We start from the raw sequence: 20,075 nt of genomic DNA, 5'->3' as shown, positions 1-20,075 counted from the left end.
TAAGACGACTCAGAAGTGCAGTAATAATTTCATTTTCACTAAGATTGTTGACACTTTTAATGTTGGAAAATGCTAATTACATAAGTGTAGATTGTGTACCCTGAATAGTCATGCTAGCTTTTGCTCAAAATATTTTAATATAATGAAAAATTACAGTTTGATTTGTTCTTGCATCATATTTTTGTCTTCAGGACATGGCTTAGTTGATGGAAAGTCTCTCCCATGTACACCAGGCAACAGAAAAGAAAGGTGGGGTAATACCTTGGTGGATTAGAACATATTTTAAGTAGTTTTTACAATCCTGATTTTCTAAATATGTTGTTTGTATTGTTTTTTTTTTTTTCTTTTTTTTTGCTTTTTACACAAGGAAATCTTTTATTTTAACTATATGTTTTGTCTATGTTTAGGTTATACATCTTATAATGTAGATAACCCCCTTTTTTTGAACGTTGATATATTTAGTTTTTTACTATTGTGTATTTTTTTTTTTTTATTAAAATAGTTTAACCTGTCAGTATTCCCTAGTCACAAATTGCATTGTTTCATGCACTCTACTTTTCATCCGTTTCCTTTGATATTCTAAAAAGTATTTTGGTTGAGCCCTATAAGGTTTTGGAGTGTAATGTTGTGGTTAAACTTATCGTTATAATTATCTTTCCTTGTTAGGTATCTAAACATTGACAGTCCACAAGCAAAGCTTCATATGTATTGGTCATTCTATGAGCAATTTTTCTCAAGTAAAATTTAGGTATAACTTAGTTGTTCTTCAGTAAAAAATATTTATATTCCTTTACGCAGCTTGTGATTGATTAACTTGGGATTGTTTGACCGCCATAAAAACTATTCCTTTGCCTAATACATGTAATTTCAAGTGATTTTTTTTTTATTTCGTAGTCTACTACTATATTAAATTCTCTTATAACTTTTTTTCTGGAAGTTAACAAAGGTGATGTACCTGGAAGTTAACGAAGTGATGTAAAGTTATAGTATTGTATTTAGAAGCAAACTGCATATGTTAATTGCATTTTCTTGTATGTAAATTTAACGAAGTTCCAACAATTTAATTTTATTACTATACGGAGGATTGTTCCATCATTTGGTCACAGCAAAAATAAAGCTAATATTAGAAAACTATGGTATTGAACCTCAAATTGACAAAAGGTGCAGAATATTGTCAGAATTAACTGGGAGACCTAGTATTAGTACATGACAGATGGTATAGTTTGAGAAGGCTTGTAAAATCAAAGATGATTAAATTGAAAAATTGATAGTACAGCATCCACAAAGGTAATTAAGTGAATGTGTAAAAGCAAGGATTAGGAATTTAACTTAACTGTTTTTAAGATGCAGATCATATTCTGAAAACCTAATAGTATTCAAAACATTGATGAATTAAAGGGTTAAACATTTCCTGGGGATAAACAGGTCTTCACAACATTTTTTAAGAATCTTGGTATACGGGTTTCTTTGTGCTCTCAAAGACCACACTTTTCTAAATCAAGAATGCATCCTGAAATTGTAAAAGAATTTCATCTAGTTTTAGGTACACTGTCAATGAAAAGATTTGGGTTGGAAGAATCCAGTGCTTTAGACCTATTAACAATTATACTTTAAGTATACTTGGTGTTAACTACATCCTGGGATTCATGTAAAGAGTGGCGGTATCTGCACGAGTAACAAGCCTGTTTTTTTAAGGCCAGATTACCTTGTTTATATACGATAAAAAGTAATGGGCCAAGAACACTAACTTAGATGTTTGGCCAGTACTTATCGTAGTTGTGTTCCCTGTAATTTTTTTTTTATTTGGGTCTGTGTTGGATAAACATCCTTTATGTTTAAAGGCCTGTCCACACGATCGGGCCTGATCGGCGGACTTCCCCTCTAACAGGCTCACTTGACGGGCAAACCGTCAAATTGCCCGATGGGTCTTGTAGCAAAATCACCATGGTGGTGCCCGATGGCTTGAGCTTCGACCCTGGCAGACGTACGTGAACCATATACATTTCTTTTACTGAGCCATTCTTTGCACCATATTCTCCTCTTTTTCATCACGCACAAAGCAATTATCATGCTACACTATCTTCTTCTTTGCGGTAAGCAACATGTTTATCGTACCGCCCTGAACACACTACTGGCATCGTCGGGCACGCCCACCTCTTCATCGCCTCACCCGTGTGGACAACATTCACGGATAAGTCCGCCAGAATTTGCCCGCCAACCCTGGAGCACGCCGATCAGGCCCGGTCGTGTGGACAGGCCTTTAGGCAACAAAACTAGTCTTATTATGGCTAGAAAACTTTTGTCCAAGTCTTTTGCTGCTGTTAAGAAGACTAGTACCCTGAAAGAGAAATGAAGATACTTGCCTAGCATGTTTGTGATGTATGTCACATTGGAATTTTTTCCAGTCTACTTTCTCAGCGCCTTTGAAGGGAAATCACATTTAAAGGTAGGAAGACCATGGCATAAAATTCTTGTGCAGTATATACATATATTTTAGTACTTTTATAAACTTTTTGAAAACACCTCAGGAATATTTAAATTTCATTACACAGATTCTGGTATATATGTACCCAGTGGATGTTAATTTTTAAATTAACTCTGGAATGGTTTAATATTGTAAATGTACATGCAAACTTTGTGCATGTATGCTGTACATCATTGACTAAACTTTAATTTTGTATTTGTATTCTTTAATTGGAGTTTACTGTAAAAATCTTGCAAGCTCATGAGAGGCATGTAGTAGTGAAAGCTGTGTATGTACACTCAAGTTCTAACCACTACCTATTTTTGGGCCCAGGTTTACATGAATCTGTATAGTTGCTAATTTTTTTTTTTTCTGGTTCAGTCAACTTTGACCATTTCTCATGTGAATGTTATCAGTTCACCATGTCTTGTGGGAAGAAATTGTCAAGTTTGTCCAGTTCACTAACCAAGTTGTAATTTCTTATACTAAACAGTAACGTTACAAGTCTCTTTATGCAATGCTACAGTCCTTTGTAAAGTGTATATCAGTTGTCACCAACCATGTTTTCATGGTATTTGCCAAGACTGACTTTAAAATCCACATTCAGATTTTTATTACTATCTCGGTATCCCATCATTCTCTCTGTTAAACATACCTTACACGGAACACTGATTTATTGAAGGTGAGAGAATTCAGTAACAGCAGCAGCATTCTATGGTGAAGAAACTACAGTACAGAAAAAATACCGTACAGAATAATTGTTAAAGGAATGGATGTTTGAAGATGTATCTCGGTATAAACTTGAGGGGGGTTAGAATATTATCAGCAAAGCAGTTGGATGTGGAGGAAAATATTTTACACGAGTTGAGGGCTTGTGCAGTCTCCAACAACAGTTGTAAACAATGTGGAGGATATATGATGAGATTTAAAGAACATTAATACAGAAAATCATGAAATGGTCTGTGATAAAGACAGACTAGATCAGATTCCAGGCAGGTGGAAGACTGAAAACTATTCAAAATACATAACCTGAAATAGTCCAACAATGAAACTATATAAGCTTTGCAATGAAATTTCAAACTTATAGTCTCTACTCAAATTTCTCCTGCCCAACCACCACTAACTAAAATATCTCTTAGTATCAATAATTCTACAAGCATGAAGTGCTTTCCTCAATGTCCTTTCAATAATTCTACAGTTGTCAAGACACTACTGCATGTAAATGGATTTTCATTGCCTATAACAGCAAGCCTGTTGTTTGCAGATTCGGGTATAAATAAATGTAGTTCTGTACGAAAATTTTATTGAACACAGAGTTACTCAACCAAGACATTATGTACATTTAAAGACTCCAATTTATAAAATAAAGTTTTGTACAACTAAATAAAATGGCATGTCATTATTACATATTTATTATCCTCTGTTACATTTTATTGTCCTTTCTCTCACAGCAGTTTTTCAAGTGTATACAAGTACAACAAGTCCCAATTGTATTTTTTTTTTGCATTTAATAAGCTTAAATAAAACTATAATGTAGGGTAATATTTGGAACTTATCATACTTGAATAATTCTACTTAAATTCTTAATATCTTACTTATTCTTCATCCTTGTAGTTTGGCACAGGGGCCCTGTATGTAGAATAATCCCTGATTGGAGAATAGAACTGAAACAAAATAACTACAGTTAACAACTAATAAAAGACTAACTATGGCTCTTTCTTAACTTGTGAAATAGAATAACTTGTGGAGATAAGAGAATTCCACCTCTGTAACATTCTAAAATCAATAGAGTTATAACAAACCACTGCCTTAAATCCAACAGCTTGGACAAAGAACAATTAAAACCGTTATAGTTGGCTTAGCAATGAAAAAACTGTAATTTACACATGTACCTTAGTTGGGATTTTTTTTTTAATATCTCGAGAAAATTTTAGAAAACCCATCAATAAAGGAAAAGGAGTAGGTAACATTTAACTCTCTATTACAAATTCTATAAAGTTTAATGTTCCAATAAAAATACATAATGTACAACTTGCCTGCAACAATGTGAGATTTTAATCCCAAGTGGACCAAAGTATGTAGTACTTTCATTTCCTCAGACCAGAAAGTTCAGTTCTCAAAAATCAGGCAGTGAGAAACTGGTATCAAACAACTGCTAAAACAATCATTCCCTTAACTTTTAGCCTGTACTCTAGTACTGGGAAACAGGGGGTAACTTCCTGAATTTCGCTGCAAACCGATCCCACATGTTCTAAGTCCAAGAGAAATTGTGAGAAATAAGTGGTTCAAAAGTATATGTCCTAGGATTACCCAGAAGAGCTTGCGAAGTTTAAGAGCTCTATCGGCGCCTCGGTGGTGTGGTTGGTATGGTGTTGGCGTCCCACCTTGGTGGTCGCGGGTTTGATTCCCGGCCATTCCATTGAAGTGTTAGAGATGTGTACTTCTGGTGATAGAAGTTCACGCTCGACGTGGTTCGGAAGTCACGTAAAGCCGTTGGTCCTGTTGCTGATTAACCACTGGTTCTATGCAACGTAAAACCACCATACAAACAAACAAAACTGCTCTATCACCATAAGCATACAAAATCAATCTGGTTCTGGAAAGCACAATTTTCAAATAACAGTTTTTGGAAATAAAGATGATACATTACACAGGAAAAGGGGGCCTGTTATTTACAGAAACCTGGTCATGTTGAAATGGAGGTAGACATATACTTGAGCAGGTGATGTTGAGTGACTAATTAAAAACAAACCCAAGGATTCTATAAAAACAAAACATGAGGCCTTAAGTGATAAAGTTCCTGCTGCTGATGACAATAGGTAGAAGGATTTCCTGATGAAGATGCATCATTATTCACTGGCTACTAAAGGACTCTCCAGCCAAAGAGATACCCTTGTCTGGAGTGATAGATAAATCCATGGTTATGCAAATCTGCTTCTGTAAGCACAAACTGCCAATTTTTTAAAACTTTCATGATTTCCCAAAAATAAATGTTGGAGAAGGCAGCATTTCTTGATGCCGTGGAGGATTCAGAAGGAAAAGGGTTTAGTAGAACCTTTAGAAAAAAAAGGTTCTATCAAGACTGGATAAGAGGACCTTACAAGGCAAGTGTATTTGGAATGAACAAACTAAACATTTCCAAGTAGAAGTGTTATGTCATCTGGTTCAACTACTAAATACATGTAGACTGGCATGTATTTAGGTGAGAATAGGGATTCCATAATCTAGTTTAATCACTTTTCTGTGAAGAACAATCTACAACTGAAAGGAAGAAGCATATTGAAGTGTTTATCCAATTCTTCACAATGAAAAGTTTGAAGTACACGCCATAACTACATGGTAAAAGGAACTGTTCCTACTTGAGTTTACCCTTCAGATAATCTTCAAATCGATCTTTGAAGCCCAAAATCAGCAGAATTTCTTATAAGATTGCTTTGACTCTCCTAGAGATCCAAGCAAGTTCTAATGTCATAAAATTTGCAGAGCATTTTGCTATATATATATATACTATATATGTTAGGAGTGCCAAGATCATTCTCATCCATTCCAAACTGAGCAGTTATTGATGGGAATCACATCACTGTACTATAAGGATGAGGATTAACAGAATCATACTGCATATATTCAAGTTAATATAAATACATATATATACAGTGGTACCTCGATACGAAATTAATCCGTTCTGAGGGGGCCTTCGTATCATGAGTTTTTCGTATCTTGAACCGCATTTTACATGTAAAATGGCTATTCCGTTCCAAGCCCTCCAAAAACACCCTAGTAAATTTCATAATACATAAAACTAAATTGACCTATAAACAATGAAATACTACAATAATTTGGACCATTTAATACCTAACTTAATACGTACTAGTAGTACTAATATGTATGTACTTGTAAAATGTACCTGTAAACAAAGTGTATTAGTGTGCATGGTATACAAGAAATACTGTACGTACATATACGTATGTAGTAAAATGTGGAAGCTTACTTTCGAGTGAGGCCATCTCCAAAAGTGGCGACAGAGGAGGTGGACAAACGGCAGATATGTACACTTAACTTTACGAAACACATAAAAAAATGTCAGGAAAACAAACTAAACTTTATGAAACATTAACAAAACTGTAATACTTAATTTTATAAAAAACTTGAAATTAAATTTTTTTTTCTGTTTTTATTTAATTTTTTTTTTTTCAACTTTGTTTTTTCATAGTATCACTTGCTTCTTCCTTTTTGCTTACTCCTACTAAAGGGCTCTAAAAATAACTATCCAAGGAAGATTGCTTCTGCCTGCTTTAGACAATGTTCCTGAAACAAGTCGGGCAAATATCATCGAACTGTGTAAGCATACGACCTGTGTAAGCCTTATCGGGGTGTCTCTTTTCTATGAATGATTGCACCTTATGAAAAGCAACAAGAGCATCCTTAATTTCTGCCATTGTCATAAAGTCGTCGTCCTCTTCCTCGCCGCTGCTAGAGAACTCTTCTTGAACAACGTTATGTTGCATGGCCTTCAACTCCTTCAGGTCATCCGTCGTAAGCTCCTCATGTTCCTCCTCGAGAAGGTCATCGATGTCGTCCTTGTCGACGACCAGCCCCATGGCCTTGCCGAGTGCAACGATCTCATCAAGATCTGGTTGCGAAACAGTTTCAGGATCGTCAACTGTTCCTGAATCTGCAGCACCAGCTTCGCCCACGTCGAATCCCTCGAAGTCTCGGGCAGATACAGCATAAGGCCAGTTTCCTCCATGAGGAATTCAAGGTTCGCCTTGAAACCTGCCAAGCTTGGTCAATGAGTCAGATGCATATTACGATATCGAAATGCTCCATCCAAAATTCACGCAAGGTGACGTTTGTGGTATCGGTGATGTCAAAACATCTCTTGAAAAGATGTTTCGTATACAGCTTCTTGAAGTTCGATATCACTTGCTGGTCCATGGGCTGGAGGAGAGGGGTGGTGTTGGGTGGAAGATAAAGAACCTTGATAAACGAATACGTACTCCGCTAGGATATCTTCCTCGAGGCCAGGAGGGTGAGCAGGGGGCATTGTCCAGCAACAGCAGACATTTCAGAGGAAGGCGTATCTCTTCCTAGAATTTCTTCGCTGTCAGGCCGAAACACAGATTTACCCACTCGGTGAACAAAAGTCTCGTTACCCAGGCTTTCGCATTAGCCCTCAACATCACTGGAAGCTTCTCCTTAAGCACTTTGTGGGCCTTGAAGGCTCGAGGAGTCTCCGAATGATACAGAAGTAGGGGCTTCACCTTGCAATCCCCACTGGCGTTCGAACAAAGTGCGAGAGTAAGCCTGTCTTTCATAGGCTTATGCCCAGTAGCTTCTTCTCTTCCTGCGTGATGTACGTCCGACGAGGCATTTTTTTCCAAAAAAGGCCAGTTTCATCACAGTTGAAGACTTGCTGAGAACTGTAGCCTTCGTTGAGTCATATCTCGTCGAACGTCTTAACAAAGGCTTCAGCCGCTTTTGTGTCCAAGCTGGCTGTACCACCAAATGGATGCCAGTCCGTTTACAGAATTTTTCAAACCACCCATGAGAAGCCTTGAAGTCTGGGGTTGGCGTCGATGTCCCTTCTCCTCCGCCGTCTTCAGCCTGGGCAATCAACCTGACGAAAATAACGCTGGCCTTGTGGCAGATTGCCGTCTCCGTTATCGTATCGCCAGCGATTTCTTTGTTTTTTATCCAGACAAGCAGCCGCCTTTCCATTCACCGTGCACGTGGCTCCTCTTGCTGGACAAAATAGTCACGCCCTTGGAAGGTGTAGCTGCTTTGATGACATCCTTCTGCTTAAGGATGGTGCCTATTGTCGGCGGATTTCAGCCGTATTCCTTGGCAATCACACTCAATCTCATAGCAGCTTCATACTTTTTAATTATCTCCATCTTCGTCTCCAAAGAAAGCATCCTCTTCTTTCCGTGAACTTCACCTTTCTTGGGACCCATGACTACGTATACGTATACTGTATGTAATTATGTTATGTAGTATACGTATGTAGTAAAGTTCTCACACAACACGATAAAGTATACTACAACGAAATCATTAACGAATTTACGTTAATAAACGAAATCGTATAGAACGAACGAATTCCGCATGCTTACGATACCGATGATGCTGCGAAGTGGCCGAAAAAGCACGCCACTACGTAGATGCATGATGGGATCATGGGAGAGATGCTGACCAATAGGAAAGAAGGATCTTATGGCGGTGACTAGCATCAGGAACCAATGGGAGAGCGGGAAGGATGGTGGCGAGTCTACTCAGTTGGCGGCGCACGAGTTTTAAAATGTTATTGTTATAATACAATTAAGTTTGTTCATACTTACCTGGCAGATATATATAATTAAGTGCCCACCCACCTCCCCTCAGGAGACAGTGGCACTGATAAAATATGAATAGAAAATGGGAATGGTTCCTGATATCCGCCTCCCAGCGGCGGGAATGGGTACTACCACCTGGACCCCACACTGCTAGTGCCGCGAGTTTTGAAATTCTGTCGGACTTCGGAGAATACAGCTATATATATATCTGCCAGGTAAGTATGAACAAACTTAATTGTATTATAACAATAACATTTTGTTCATGAGACTTACTTGGCAGATATATATATAGCTGAATCCCACCTTCGGATGGTGGGAAGAGACAGAATAGGATTTGTAGGAAACTTAAATTAAGTAGATGATATACACCTTGGTTCCTCACCTGTTAGCAAAGTAGACTCTGTGATTACTGTCACTACAGCCTGCTTGTGCTTAATCAGAGTTGCCAGCCAGGTGGAGACCTGTAGTGCTGGTGCGCTCTGAATGCTCTGTCAACGGGGACGTGACCTCAATGTGACAAGAGCATAGAGCCATACAAATGAGGGCAACGAAGCAACTGACCACCACCTGACCAACTAACAAAGACCCCCTGAACACTAAGCTAAAAGATGGGAGGTCTTCACCAAAGCCTCACCACAACCAAAAAACACATCAACTAAAACCTAACCTAAACCTAACTAAGGGATAGGGAGAGAGCTACCTTCAGCCCCCAAGACTGTGTCTGCAGAAACGTATGGCCCAAGAGAACAACAGTCCTCGTATATCGTTCTCACATCTCTCAAGTAGTGTGAGGCGAATACTGAATTGCTCTCCAAAAGGTGGCGTCAAGGATGTCTTGATCGACATGTTCCTTTGGAAGGCAAGCGAGGTTGCAACAGCTCTGACCTCGTGAGCTTTCACTCGCAAGAGGCTCAAATCGATCCGTGTTGGAAAGACGAATGAGCCTCTTTTAATGACGTCCCTCAGAAATAAGAACGCCAAAGCGTTTTCTTGGATAACGGTATATCGGGTCGTTTAACCGAACACCAGAGATTATCTGAGGGACCTCGTACTTCTTTAGTCTTGTGGACATAAAACTTTAGAGCCCTGACAGGGCACAGGACTCTCTCAGGTTCTTGGCCCACAAGGCTTGTCATACCCTTGATTTCAAAGCTCCTTGGGACAAGGGTCGACGGGTTTTCATTCTTTGCTAAGAAAGTGGGACCCTCAAAGAGCAGACAGCATTGTCCCCCTTGAAGCCCACTCTCTTACAAATGGCCTGAAATTCGCTAACTCTCTTCGCGTCGCCAGAGCAGTTAGGAAAAGAGCCTTCTTAGTCAAGTTCCTAAGAGACGCTTCATGTAGAGGTTCGAAAGGACTCGACATTAACAGTCTAAGGACTAAATCCAGGTTCCAAGAAGGAGGCCTCGCCTGAGGTATCTTGGATGTCTCAAATGATCTCAGGAGATCGTGAAGATCCCTGTTATCAGACAGGTCTAGTCCTCTGTGTCGGAAGACTGCCGACAGCATGCTCTTATATCCCTTGATGGTCGGGACCGCCAGTTTCTGCACATTCTTAAAAATAGCAGGAAATCGGCTATCTGGCTCACAGAGGTAGAGGAAGAGGAAATTCCCTCCTTTCTACACCATGCCCTGAAGGAAGCCCACTTCGACTGGTAAACAGCTCTCGAGGACGTTCTCCTAGCATTGGCGATCGCCTTTGCAGCTGCTTTAGAAAAACCTCTCGCTCTGGCCAGCTTTTCGATAGTCTGAACGCAGTCAGACCCAGAGCGGAGAGGTTTCGGGTGATCTTGCGAAGTGGGGCTGTCTGAGTAGATCTTTCCTCCAGGGCAATGTCCTCGGGAAAGTCCTATGATGAATGACATTACCTCTGTGAACCATTCTTTCGCGGGCCACATCGGGGCGATCAGGGTCAACCTCGTCCCCTCCGATGCCGCGAACTTCCTTACTACTTCCCCCATGATCTTGAATGGCGGGAAGGCATATAAGTCCAGGTTCGTCCAGTCCCAGAGCAGTGCGTCTATCGCGACTGCTCCCGGATCCAGCACAGGAGAGCAATAAAGAGGCAACCTCTTTGTTCTCGACGTCGCAAAGAGGTCGACTAACGGACACCCCCACAGTCTCCAGAGCTCTCGACAGAGTCCTGGTGCAACGTCCATTCCGTCGGCAGGATCTGATCTTGGTCGGCCTGGAGAAGGTCTGCTCTGAAGTTCTGGACTCCTGCGATAAATCTCGTCAGGATCCTTATCCGTTTCTCGACATCATTGCCCCACAGCAGAATCTCCCTCGCTAAATAAAACAGAAGGACGGGAGTGATGTACCTCCCTGCTTCTTTAGGTACGCCAGGGCTGTGGTGTTGTCCGAGTTGACTTGGACTACTTTCTCTGCAACCTTTTGTTGGAAGAACTGTAGCGCCAGAAAAAAACCGCCGCTAGTTCCTTTACATTGATGTGCCAGGACACCTGTTCCCCCTTCCAGGTGCCTGACACTTCCTCCCCTCCCAGTGTTGTCCCCATCCCGACACCGAAGCGTCGGAAAACAAACACTAGGTCTGGGCTCAGAAGCTTTAGGGACAACCCCTCTCGAAACTTCCGAGGATCTAACCACCATCTTAGATGGTTCTTCACCGATTCGGTGATGAAAAAGGGTCGCATCCAGATCCTCTCTGACTCTCCATTCGTCTGCTAAGAAAAACTGGAGAGGTCTGAGGTGTAGTCTTCCCAGGGAAACAAACTTTTCCAGCGAGGAAATGGTTCCCAGCAGACTCATCCATTCCCTCGCCGAGCAAGCTTCCTTCCCCAGGAATGCCGACTTTCTCTAAGCCTTGCAGCTGTCGTTCCTGGGACGGAAAACGCTCGAAAAGCCACTGAATCCATCTGAATCCCCAGATACACGATGGACTGTGTTGGGGTCAGATGCGACTTTTCGAGGTTGACTAGAAGTCCCAGGGACTTCGCCAAGGCCAACGTGAAGTGAAGGTCCTTCAGACACCTTTCTTCTGACGATGCTCTGATAAGCCAATCGTCGAGATACAGGGACACTCTTATTTCCTGCAGAATGTAACCATCTCGCTACGTTCTTCATGAGCATGGTAAATACCATCGGAGCCGTGCTTAAACCGAAACAAAGGGCTCGGAATTGCCAAACTTTGTCCCTTAGCATAAACCTCAGAAAACTTCCTTGAAAGAGGGTGGATAGGCACGTGAAAGTATGCGTCCTGTAGGTCCAAGGACACCATCCAGTCGCCCGGTCTTAAGGCTCCTAGAACCGACTGAGGTGTTTTCCATCTTGAATTTTTTCTTTTCTACGAAAAGATTCAGGCTGCTTACGTCCAAGACTGGACGCCACCGACGACTGTTTTGGTACCAGGAAAAGTCTGTTGTAGTATCCTGGTGACCCCAGGTCTAGGACCTGCTCCACCGCTCTTTTCGAGATCATTTGTTCCAAAAGATCTAAAAGAACCTGCTGTTTCTCCCCTTGATACGACGGGGGAAAGATCTCTGGGAGTCGTTGAAAGAGGAGGAGGGTCTACAAAAGGGGATCTTGTACCCCTGTTCTACTATCTTGAGGGACCACGCATCTGTATCTCTCTCTCTCCACGCCCCCGCAAAGAACTTTAGCCTGGCTCCGACAGGCATCTGAAGGACTTTCTTTTCATTTAGAGGATTTAGGTTTGAAGGAACCTCTTCCTCTTGCAAGTCCTCTCCCTCGAGGAGCAGCTCTCGAGGGAGGAGCGCTCCGAAAGGGTTAACCTTCCTAGGAGGTCGTCCCGACGACGACGTGATAGGGACTGCAGGACGTCTAGAAGACTGGGCCAAGAGATCCTGGGTTAGCCTTCTCTTGTAGGCTCACTGCCAGGTCCCTTACCATAGCCTGGGGAAGAGAGGCTCGAAAGAGGTGCAAAGAGAAGCTCTGCTTTCTGCGATGCAGAAACAGACTTCGCTGTGAAATTGCATAATAGCGCTCTCTTCTTGAGGAAAGCAGTGCCGAAATGAGACACTAACTCTTCCGAACCATCCCTGACGGCCTTGTCCATGCATGACAACACATTGGACAGCTCCCCCAGACTCAAAGAATCAGGACTCCTAGATTGAAGATCCAGGGCTCCTAGGCACCAGTCTAGGAAGTTAAAGACTTCCAGAGTCTTTAACAGACCTTTCATGTGATGGTCTATCTCCGTTGGTGTGTCCAAGAAATCTTCGCGGACGACAAAAGGGATCTCTTCTGGGCGTCTACCAGACTAGCAAAGTCCCCTTGGGAAGAGGACGGGATCTTAATTCCTACTTCCGATTTGGTCTCATACCAAATGCCGCCTCTCCCACTCAGCCTTGAAGGAGGAAGGGCGAAACCAAAAGTCGACTTGCCCTGATCCTTCCGACGTTCCATCCAGTCCTGCAATTTCTTGAATGCTCTTCTTAGTGGATAAGGAAGTCTTCATCTCCACCACTTCCTCCCAAACCAAAATTGCCCGACTTTCGAAGACGAAAACTGAGAGGGCGGAGACTTAGGAGCTGCAGGCTGGAACTTCTCCCCAAACAAGGAACGTAAAAGTCGTACCAGCACCTTGTAGTCGGAAACCGACGAAACTGACGGCTGTTCTTCCTCCACTGAGTCAGCCGGACTACTATGTTCTCCTTCCTCCCGAAGAGGCAAAGGAGATAGAAACCTCTGGAGAGGCGTGCGCCCAGCGGGTCTAGCCTTCAATAAAGGCTTTCGAGGAAGACTAACATCCGCCTCTTCAAAGCGACCGACCTTCAGTCGATCTTTAGAGCTCGAACCACGAAGAGCGTCCTGACCTCGCTGCGCGTCAAGAGAGGAAACTCTAAGTCTCTCTCGAGGAGCGTCCTTACGCTTGACGCTCAAGCGTCCAGCTTTCGCTTTCAAAGCGTCCTTTCTGAGCGCTCTTCAAAAATAAAAGCCTTCTCCACAGGCAAAGCGTCAAACAAAGCCACCCGACGAGCGTCTTCCAAAGCGTCCTGCCGAGCGTCTTCAAACGCGTCCTCCAAGGCGTCTGTCGAGCGTCCTCAAAGGCGTCCTGACGTGCGGGCGGAGACAGCGACGAACGAGGAGACAGAGAAGGAGACTGCCTCGTCCTCTTGACAGGCAGTCTAGCGTCCTTCCTTCGCTTAGGCTCAACTGCTGCTGGGCGAGTCTTCCGAGCCATTAAGGTCGACAATTGGTCTTGAAGCGACGCAAGAATACTCTTCGTAGGTGAAGAACCGAGAGGAGGTGAAGGGCTGCGCCTGCGAGAAGACGAGGGGCGGGGACGCTCCTTCCTTCTCACAGGAACAGCAACCTGCCTCTCCGAGGCGCGAGAGAAGCGCTTCTCAGCGTCGTCCTCGGACGACGTCCTACCTCTCTTCTGTGGAGGAAACGCGTCATACGACGCAGGCGAACGACCGCAACGAGAGCGGAGAGAGGGGACGTAAAGCGTCCTCCCTAGGAAAAGTCCTTTTCATAACGACGTGAGTCACTCCGAGAGCTCCACCCCCTTGCGCGGGGAGGGCGCCTCGGAGGACGAAAAACAGTCCTTTAGGATGCGAGCCTGAGCACGCTCCTTGGCAGCCTGGGAAGTAGCAACAGGTCCTGCCGAAGGGACGCCAGATCGGTGGGGAGCCCCCGTAACCCTCTTGCGGCGCTTTTCGACATGCCCACTCCCTGAGGTCTGGGAGTCCGACAGAGGTCTAGACCTAGAGGCATTATGGGGCCGATCTGACGCCCCCTCCACAACACTAGGGGCACGATCACACTTTAGTCGAGCCGTTTTCAAGGGCCAACACTTTGGACTCTAGAGTGCGCAATGACTCTAGAATCAGAGAAAGGGCATTACCTTCTCCAGACACAGAACTAGGGCCCTCAGGCAACAACACAGGATTAGGTGAAGCAAATTCTACTGGTGTTAATATAGGCGAAATGTTACTTCCCTTACCTTTCGTAGAACCGCTTTTAGAGGAAGACCTCCTGATCCTATCGCGTTCTAGCTTACGCCGATAGGATTCATACACCTTCCATTCATCCTCAGTCAAACTTTTGCATTCAATGCAACGATCAACTAGCAAACAAACATGCCCCCTACACCCCATACATACTGTGTGGGGGTCTACCGATGCTTTCGGTAGCCTCACCTTGCAATCACTTCTCACACACACTCTGAAGCTCACTGAACTTGATCCCGACATCACGTTCATACAAAAGCCAATCCAAAATCCAAAAACAGTCCACTATCGCGTATGCCAATCCAACAATCCAGAGTCAAAACCAAAAGTCAATCCAGATACTTATAACGAGTTAAATCCAAAAATCCTGGGCGGAGGTCTGTAAACAGGTGTTTACCGACCGGCGACAGAAAAAATATGAATAGAAAATGGGAATGGTTCCTGATATCCGCCTCCCAGCGGCGGGAATGGGTACTACCACCTGGCCGCCCCTGCGTGTGCCGCGAGTTTTGAAATTCTGTCGGACTTCGGAGAATACAGCTATATATATATCTGCCAAGTAAGTCTCATGAACAAAATTGTTATCAGTGGTCCGAGTGAATCTCGGACTTTACAGCAACAACCTTTCATGTCCTGAACAATTTCCGTATGTAGAGCCGCAAAAATCTTCATATTTGCTTTAGTATCCCGAGTTTTTCGAAAGTTGAGCCTTTCGTATCTCGAGGTACCACTGTACAGGAATATCATGTGCAACATCTATCTGCCTACCTGTAGCCTCAGATTATATCCAAACAAAACTAGTTATGGTAGTTCACTATCCACTTAGCAGCAAAACACCATTTACATTCTAGAGCTGTGCAACATTATCCAACTGTCCTTTCATTCCTTGAAAGTAAAATAAACACATGGTCTTCCAGACAGTGTTACTAATTCTGATGACTATTTTTCAAGAGACTGCAATAGTACTGCTTTTAAACACCATGTACGGTTGCCCTGGTTATTTGACACAAAAATTTACTTGTTCAATCTGTCTTGTCATTTCTTTTGCATCTTTCTCCCTGTACACATTAGAATTCTACTTGGCAAATGTTTGCTTTGGAAATCAATGACATTGTAAACATGTTCCATTTGAATGTATTCTTTTTTTGTATACCTATTTACACCTAAATATATAATCCTAGTAGTACTCAAACGATGAGTGGCCAACATACTGTATATTCAAATTCAGCTTACCTTATACTGTTTATTAGCATATTCTTGGTTGGGTTCTGGGTTACCCTTGCGGTTCCAAGAAACGTCTGGGTTTCTTAATGCAAGTCGTAAAGTGTAGAAAGTAGACATGGCCACACCAATACCAAGACAAACATACAGAGGGATCAGCTGGAAAAAAATAAATCTTTAGTAAAAATAGTTTTCCATCTTAAAATAACTTACAAAAATGACAATTTTTAATAAATTTGTATTTTTCATAGCTAACAAACTTGAGGTCTTAACAGTAGGATAATCTAGTGCCAACTGTAAACCAGTTAAAAAACAGATTGAAAAGCCAGGAATCTGTGGCATCTGGAAACTCATGCATATACAAGATGAAAGCTGGTCATTGACTGGGCTTGGAACCTCGTGACGTGTCAGTCTTTCTTTAACTGCCTTGGTGCCTTGGAGAGTTTACTTTCGCTTTGCTCTCCTCCCCCCAAAGCCAGTTGTTTTACCTACTAAGCAAACTATTCCCGATTTTAGTTGTAGCCAAGATAAAACTTCTAACAAAACCTGTTAAAAAAGGACACACTGTTTCCCACAGCCGCCTGCCTTGTGTTGCAAGCAAAAATAACTTGGTCAGATAAAGAAGTAATACTGAGGATGTTTGTCACAGTAGTACATTTCATCTAACATACCTACATAATCTATTCATTTTACATCTATGCACAAGTCAACATTAAGAGTTGGCCAGATAAGCTTGACTGATGACATAAAATCTATCCAAGAGTTTGAGATAAGTCTGCTTCAGAAGACCAAACTAGAGAACAATATAATCGCTTCATCAAAAGCTTTCAAAAACATTTCTGCAAAATATACCAACTTTTTGAAAAACAGAGAAAGCAACATTATATATAACCTTCTCAAAGGTCAATTTTTTATCAAAAGTTAAGCCTAACATTTTAAGACACTGACATTTAAAACCAAAAAGTACCATTTAAATGTAAATCAGGAAGCAAAGGCAAGATAGTACTATTCTGGATTTACTAGCTACGTATCATACTTTGAGTTTTTTAAGAGTTTCGGTGCATGCCCCAAACCCTACACCACTTCTGAACAAATGCCAGATCTCTATTCTAGGATTCTGTCATCCTAAGCCTAAGGTGCAGAAGGAACAAAAGCTATGATTGGAATACAGAATTTGGGCCAAATGCCAAACACTGGGACCTATGAGGTCACTCTGCACAGCAAGAGGGTTTGAAAGGTGTAACACAGCAAAGGTCCAAGAACACTACCTTGAGGAACACCTGAAATGACATTACTAAAACTACTCTACTGGCCATCAACAGACACTGGTTGTATAAAGATCCACCAATTCCCAGTACAGTAGACCCTTGACTCACGAACACAATCCGTTCCTAGACCTTGGTCGTGTTCCAAATTGTTCGTGACTCGGAGCTAATTTCCCCATAAGGTTTAATGGGAATAATATTAATTGGTTCTCGACCCCTACGAACCAATATATATTATGTATATTTTGCCTTATTTTACACAGATAATGTAAAAGTCAGTGTAAAAAATGACAATTTGTCGAAAATTGCATTTTTCCTAACTATACAAACCTGAGGTCCTTTAACAATAGGAAGGTAACTAGCGGCAGCTGGGACGGTCGTAAGCTTCGAACAAGGGGAGAACGGTAGTTAACTGCTTGTCCGATCGTGCGCGCGCCCGCGCGCCCGAGAGGTGAAGAATCACTTTTGCTTTAGGCCCATGCAAAAAGTTGCAGAGTGAGGGGTGGCATGAGGTGGGACTATATGTAAAGGACCTCAGGTTTGTATAGTTAGGAAAAATGCAATTTTCGACAAATTGTCATTTGTTCCGACACGGCATACAAACCCTCGGTCCTTTAACAATAGGAAGACTCACTTCTTGGTGGGTGGAATCTGAGTCTTTTTGGTGAACAGACTGGTGTTCGTCCAACCTTGGAATGCCTCCCTGGTCGTAAGAGCAAGGGAGGGATCCAAACCTCTGTCCGATTGATCGGGGTGTGCACCGCAGGATCAATGGTCAGACCTCTGAGCCAAGTACTAAGAGAGAGGCAAGCGTATCTCTTCGTACCAGCATTGCAAGAACTTGTTCCTGTACAGGAGCCAACATAAAGTTATGGGTTTGTCTCAAGTAGGCATCCACTCCTTCCCCCTTGTTGGAGGGAGTGGAGGATATTTGCTTCTATCCCTAACTAAAGGGATAGATTGGGGCTCGGTCGAGTAGCTTACCTGCATCGGATTCCTTCCAGCATGGTGACGACCGTGACCCTCTGCCCACAGGTAGAGAGAGAGAAAGATGGAGAAGAGAAGCCAGTCGCACTCTCATTCAACCATTCATTCCTACAGTCACACCAGGAATCGATGCTGTTCTGCCTGCTCGGGTGCTGGGTAAGCTTACACAACGTGTTGAGCAGCCACCACAGGTCCCAAGGAAAAAGTATCCAAGGACTTGTGGGGCAATATCCGAAGGTAGAAGGAGGACGTGAAGGTAGTCTGGTTGGCCCAGACACCTGCCTTCAGGACCTGCGCCCAGGATAAGTTCTTACGGAACGCCAAAGAGGGTCCAATACCTCTGACTTCGTGGGCTCTCGGTCGGAGCGTACGGATGTCGTCACTACCATCAGCCTCGTACGCTCTCCTGATCACCTCACGCAGCCAGAAAGAAAGCGTGTTCTTGGATACTTCTTTCTTGGTCACCCCAGTGCTAACGAAGAGGCGTCGACACTCAGGCCTGAGGTGTCGAGTTTTCTTCAGATAGCGCCGTAGCGCCCTCACAGGACAAAGCAGCATCTCATCCGTATCGTTGTCAGTGAAATCCATTAGGGAGGGGATCGTGAAAGACTCGAACCTGTCGTCAGGGATCGACGGATTCGAGTCTTAGCTACGAAATTCGGACGAAATCGAGCGTCACAGATCCCCAGCCCCTGGAATGTTTAACATTGAAGGACAGACCATGAAGTTCCCCTACTCTCTTCGCCGATGCCAGGGCCAGCAAGAAGAGGGTCTTGAGGGTCAGATCCCTGTCTGACGACTCTCGGAGTGGCTCGAAATGGTCTTCGAGTCAAACTCCTAAGGACGAGAGTCACATCCCACTCAGGGGGGGCCTGAGTTCCCTGGGTGGGCAAGACCTTTCGAAGCTCCTCATTAGCAAGGAGATCTCGAACGAGTTCGAGATGTCCAGTCCCCTCAGTTTTAGGACGAGCGCCAGGGCGGCTCTATATCCTTTAACTGTGGGTACTGAGAGGAGCTTCTCTCGGCGAAGAAACACGAGGAAATCCGCTACCTGCTGAAGAGTGGCTCTGAGAGGAGATAGACCCCGTCTACGACACCAACCACAGAAGACGGCCCACTTCCCCTGGTACACAGCTGCAGAGGACTGTCTGACGTGTCCAGCCATCTCTGTTGCTGCGCTGCGAGAAAAGCCTCTCGTTCGCAAGAGATGGTGGATAACAGCCAGCCATGAAGTTGTAGGGACTGGACTGCTCGGTGGTACCGCTCTACGTTGTGGCTGGGCTAGAAGGTTGTGCCAGTGGGGCATCTCTCTCGGTTCTTCCGCAAGAAGAGCCAGCAGGTCCGGATACCAAACGGCTTGAGGTCGTTTGGGAGCCACCAGGATCATCCTGAGATTGGGAGTGACCAGCGCTCGGCTGATCACTTTCCGAATCAGACAAAAGGGAGGAAAGGCGTAGACGAAGAGCGTCCTCTCAGCTGCCATGGGTCCGGCACGGCTGAGCCAAAAACTTGAAGTTTTTTGTTGTGCCGGGTGGCGAACAGGTCTATGACCGGACGCCCCCCACAGCTTGAAGAGCCTTTCCGCCACTTCTGGGTGTAGGGACCACTCGGTCCCTATTACCTGATCCCGACGGCTGAGCTTGTCTGCTACTACATTCCTCTTGCCTGGAATGTAGCGTGCTGACAGCTCTATCGAGTGAGCCGTGGCCCACTCGTGCACCTGCACCGTCAACTGGTGTAGCGGAAGAGACACTAGGCCCCCCTGCTTGTTGACGTATGCCACTACTGTGGTGTTGTCGCACATCAACACCACCGAGTGTCCCATCAAGCGGTCTTGGAACTCTTGGAGAGCGTAAAACGCCGCCTTGAGTTC

General features: G+C 43.6%; 2 protein-coding genes across 3 annotated transcripts in view; one reads left to right on the top strand and one right to left on the bottom strand.

Annotated features, from left to right (window-relative positions):
* The window catches only part of LOC135195082 (protein maelstrom-like), a 63,317-nt gene extending 59,451 nt beyond the window's left edge, over window positions 1-3,866 (top strand). The window contains exons 11-12 of one of the 2 annotated variants that reach the window (XR_010310066.1): window positions 192-1,833; window positions 2,265-3,866. Coding sequence is in view for 1 of the 2 variants with exons in the window: in XM_064221463.1 (XP_064077533.1) it covers window positions 192-274 (83 nt within the window). In the remaining variant the exon portion in view is untranslated. Of the gene's footprint in view, window positions 1-191 lie in introns of both variants that reach the window. The other variant, XM_064221463.1, reaches the window with a different exon arrangement.
* Window positions 3,861-20,075, bottom strand: part of LOC135195094 (cytochrome c oxidase subunit NDUFA4-like) — a 24,766-nt gene continuing 8,551 nt past the window's right edge. Inside the window, exons 2-3 of the mRNA XM_064221476.1 lie at window positions 15,963-16,109; window positions 3,861-4,128 (exon numbers count right to left, since the gene is read on the bottom strand). Of these exons, the coding sequence (XP_064077546.1) occupies window positions 4,060-4,128; window positions 15,963-16,109 (216 nt within the window). The 3' untranslated portion in view covers window positions 3,861-4,059. The remainder of the gene's footprint in view (window positions 4,129-15,962; window positions 16,110-20,075) is intronic.

Source organism: Macrobrachium nipponense, chromosome 20 (assembly GCF_015104395.2).
Source record: "Macrobrachium nipponense isolate FS-2020 chromosome 20, ASM1510439v2, whole genome shotgun sequence".
Classification (NCBI taxonomy): Eukaryota; Metazoa; Arthropoda; class Malacostraca; order Decapoda; family Palaemonidae; genus Macrobrachium; species Macrobrachium nipponense.
Note: the sequence above shows the minus strand (reverse complement) of the source record. Positions and strands in the feature narration are given on the sequence as shown.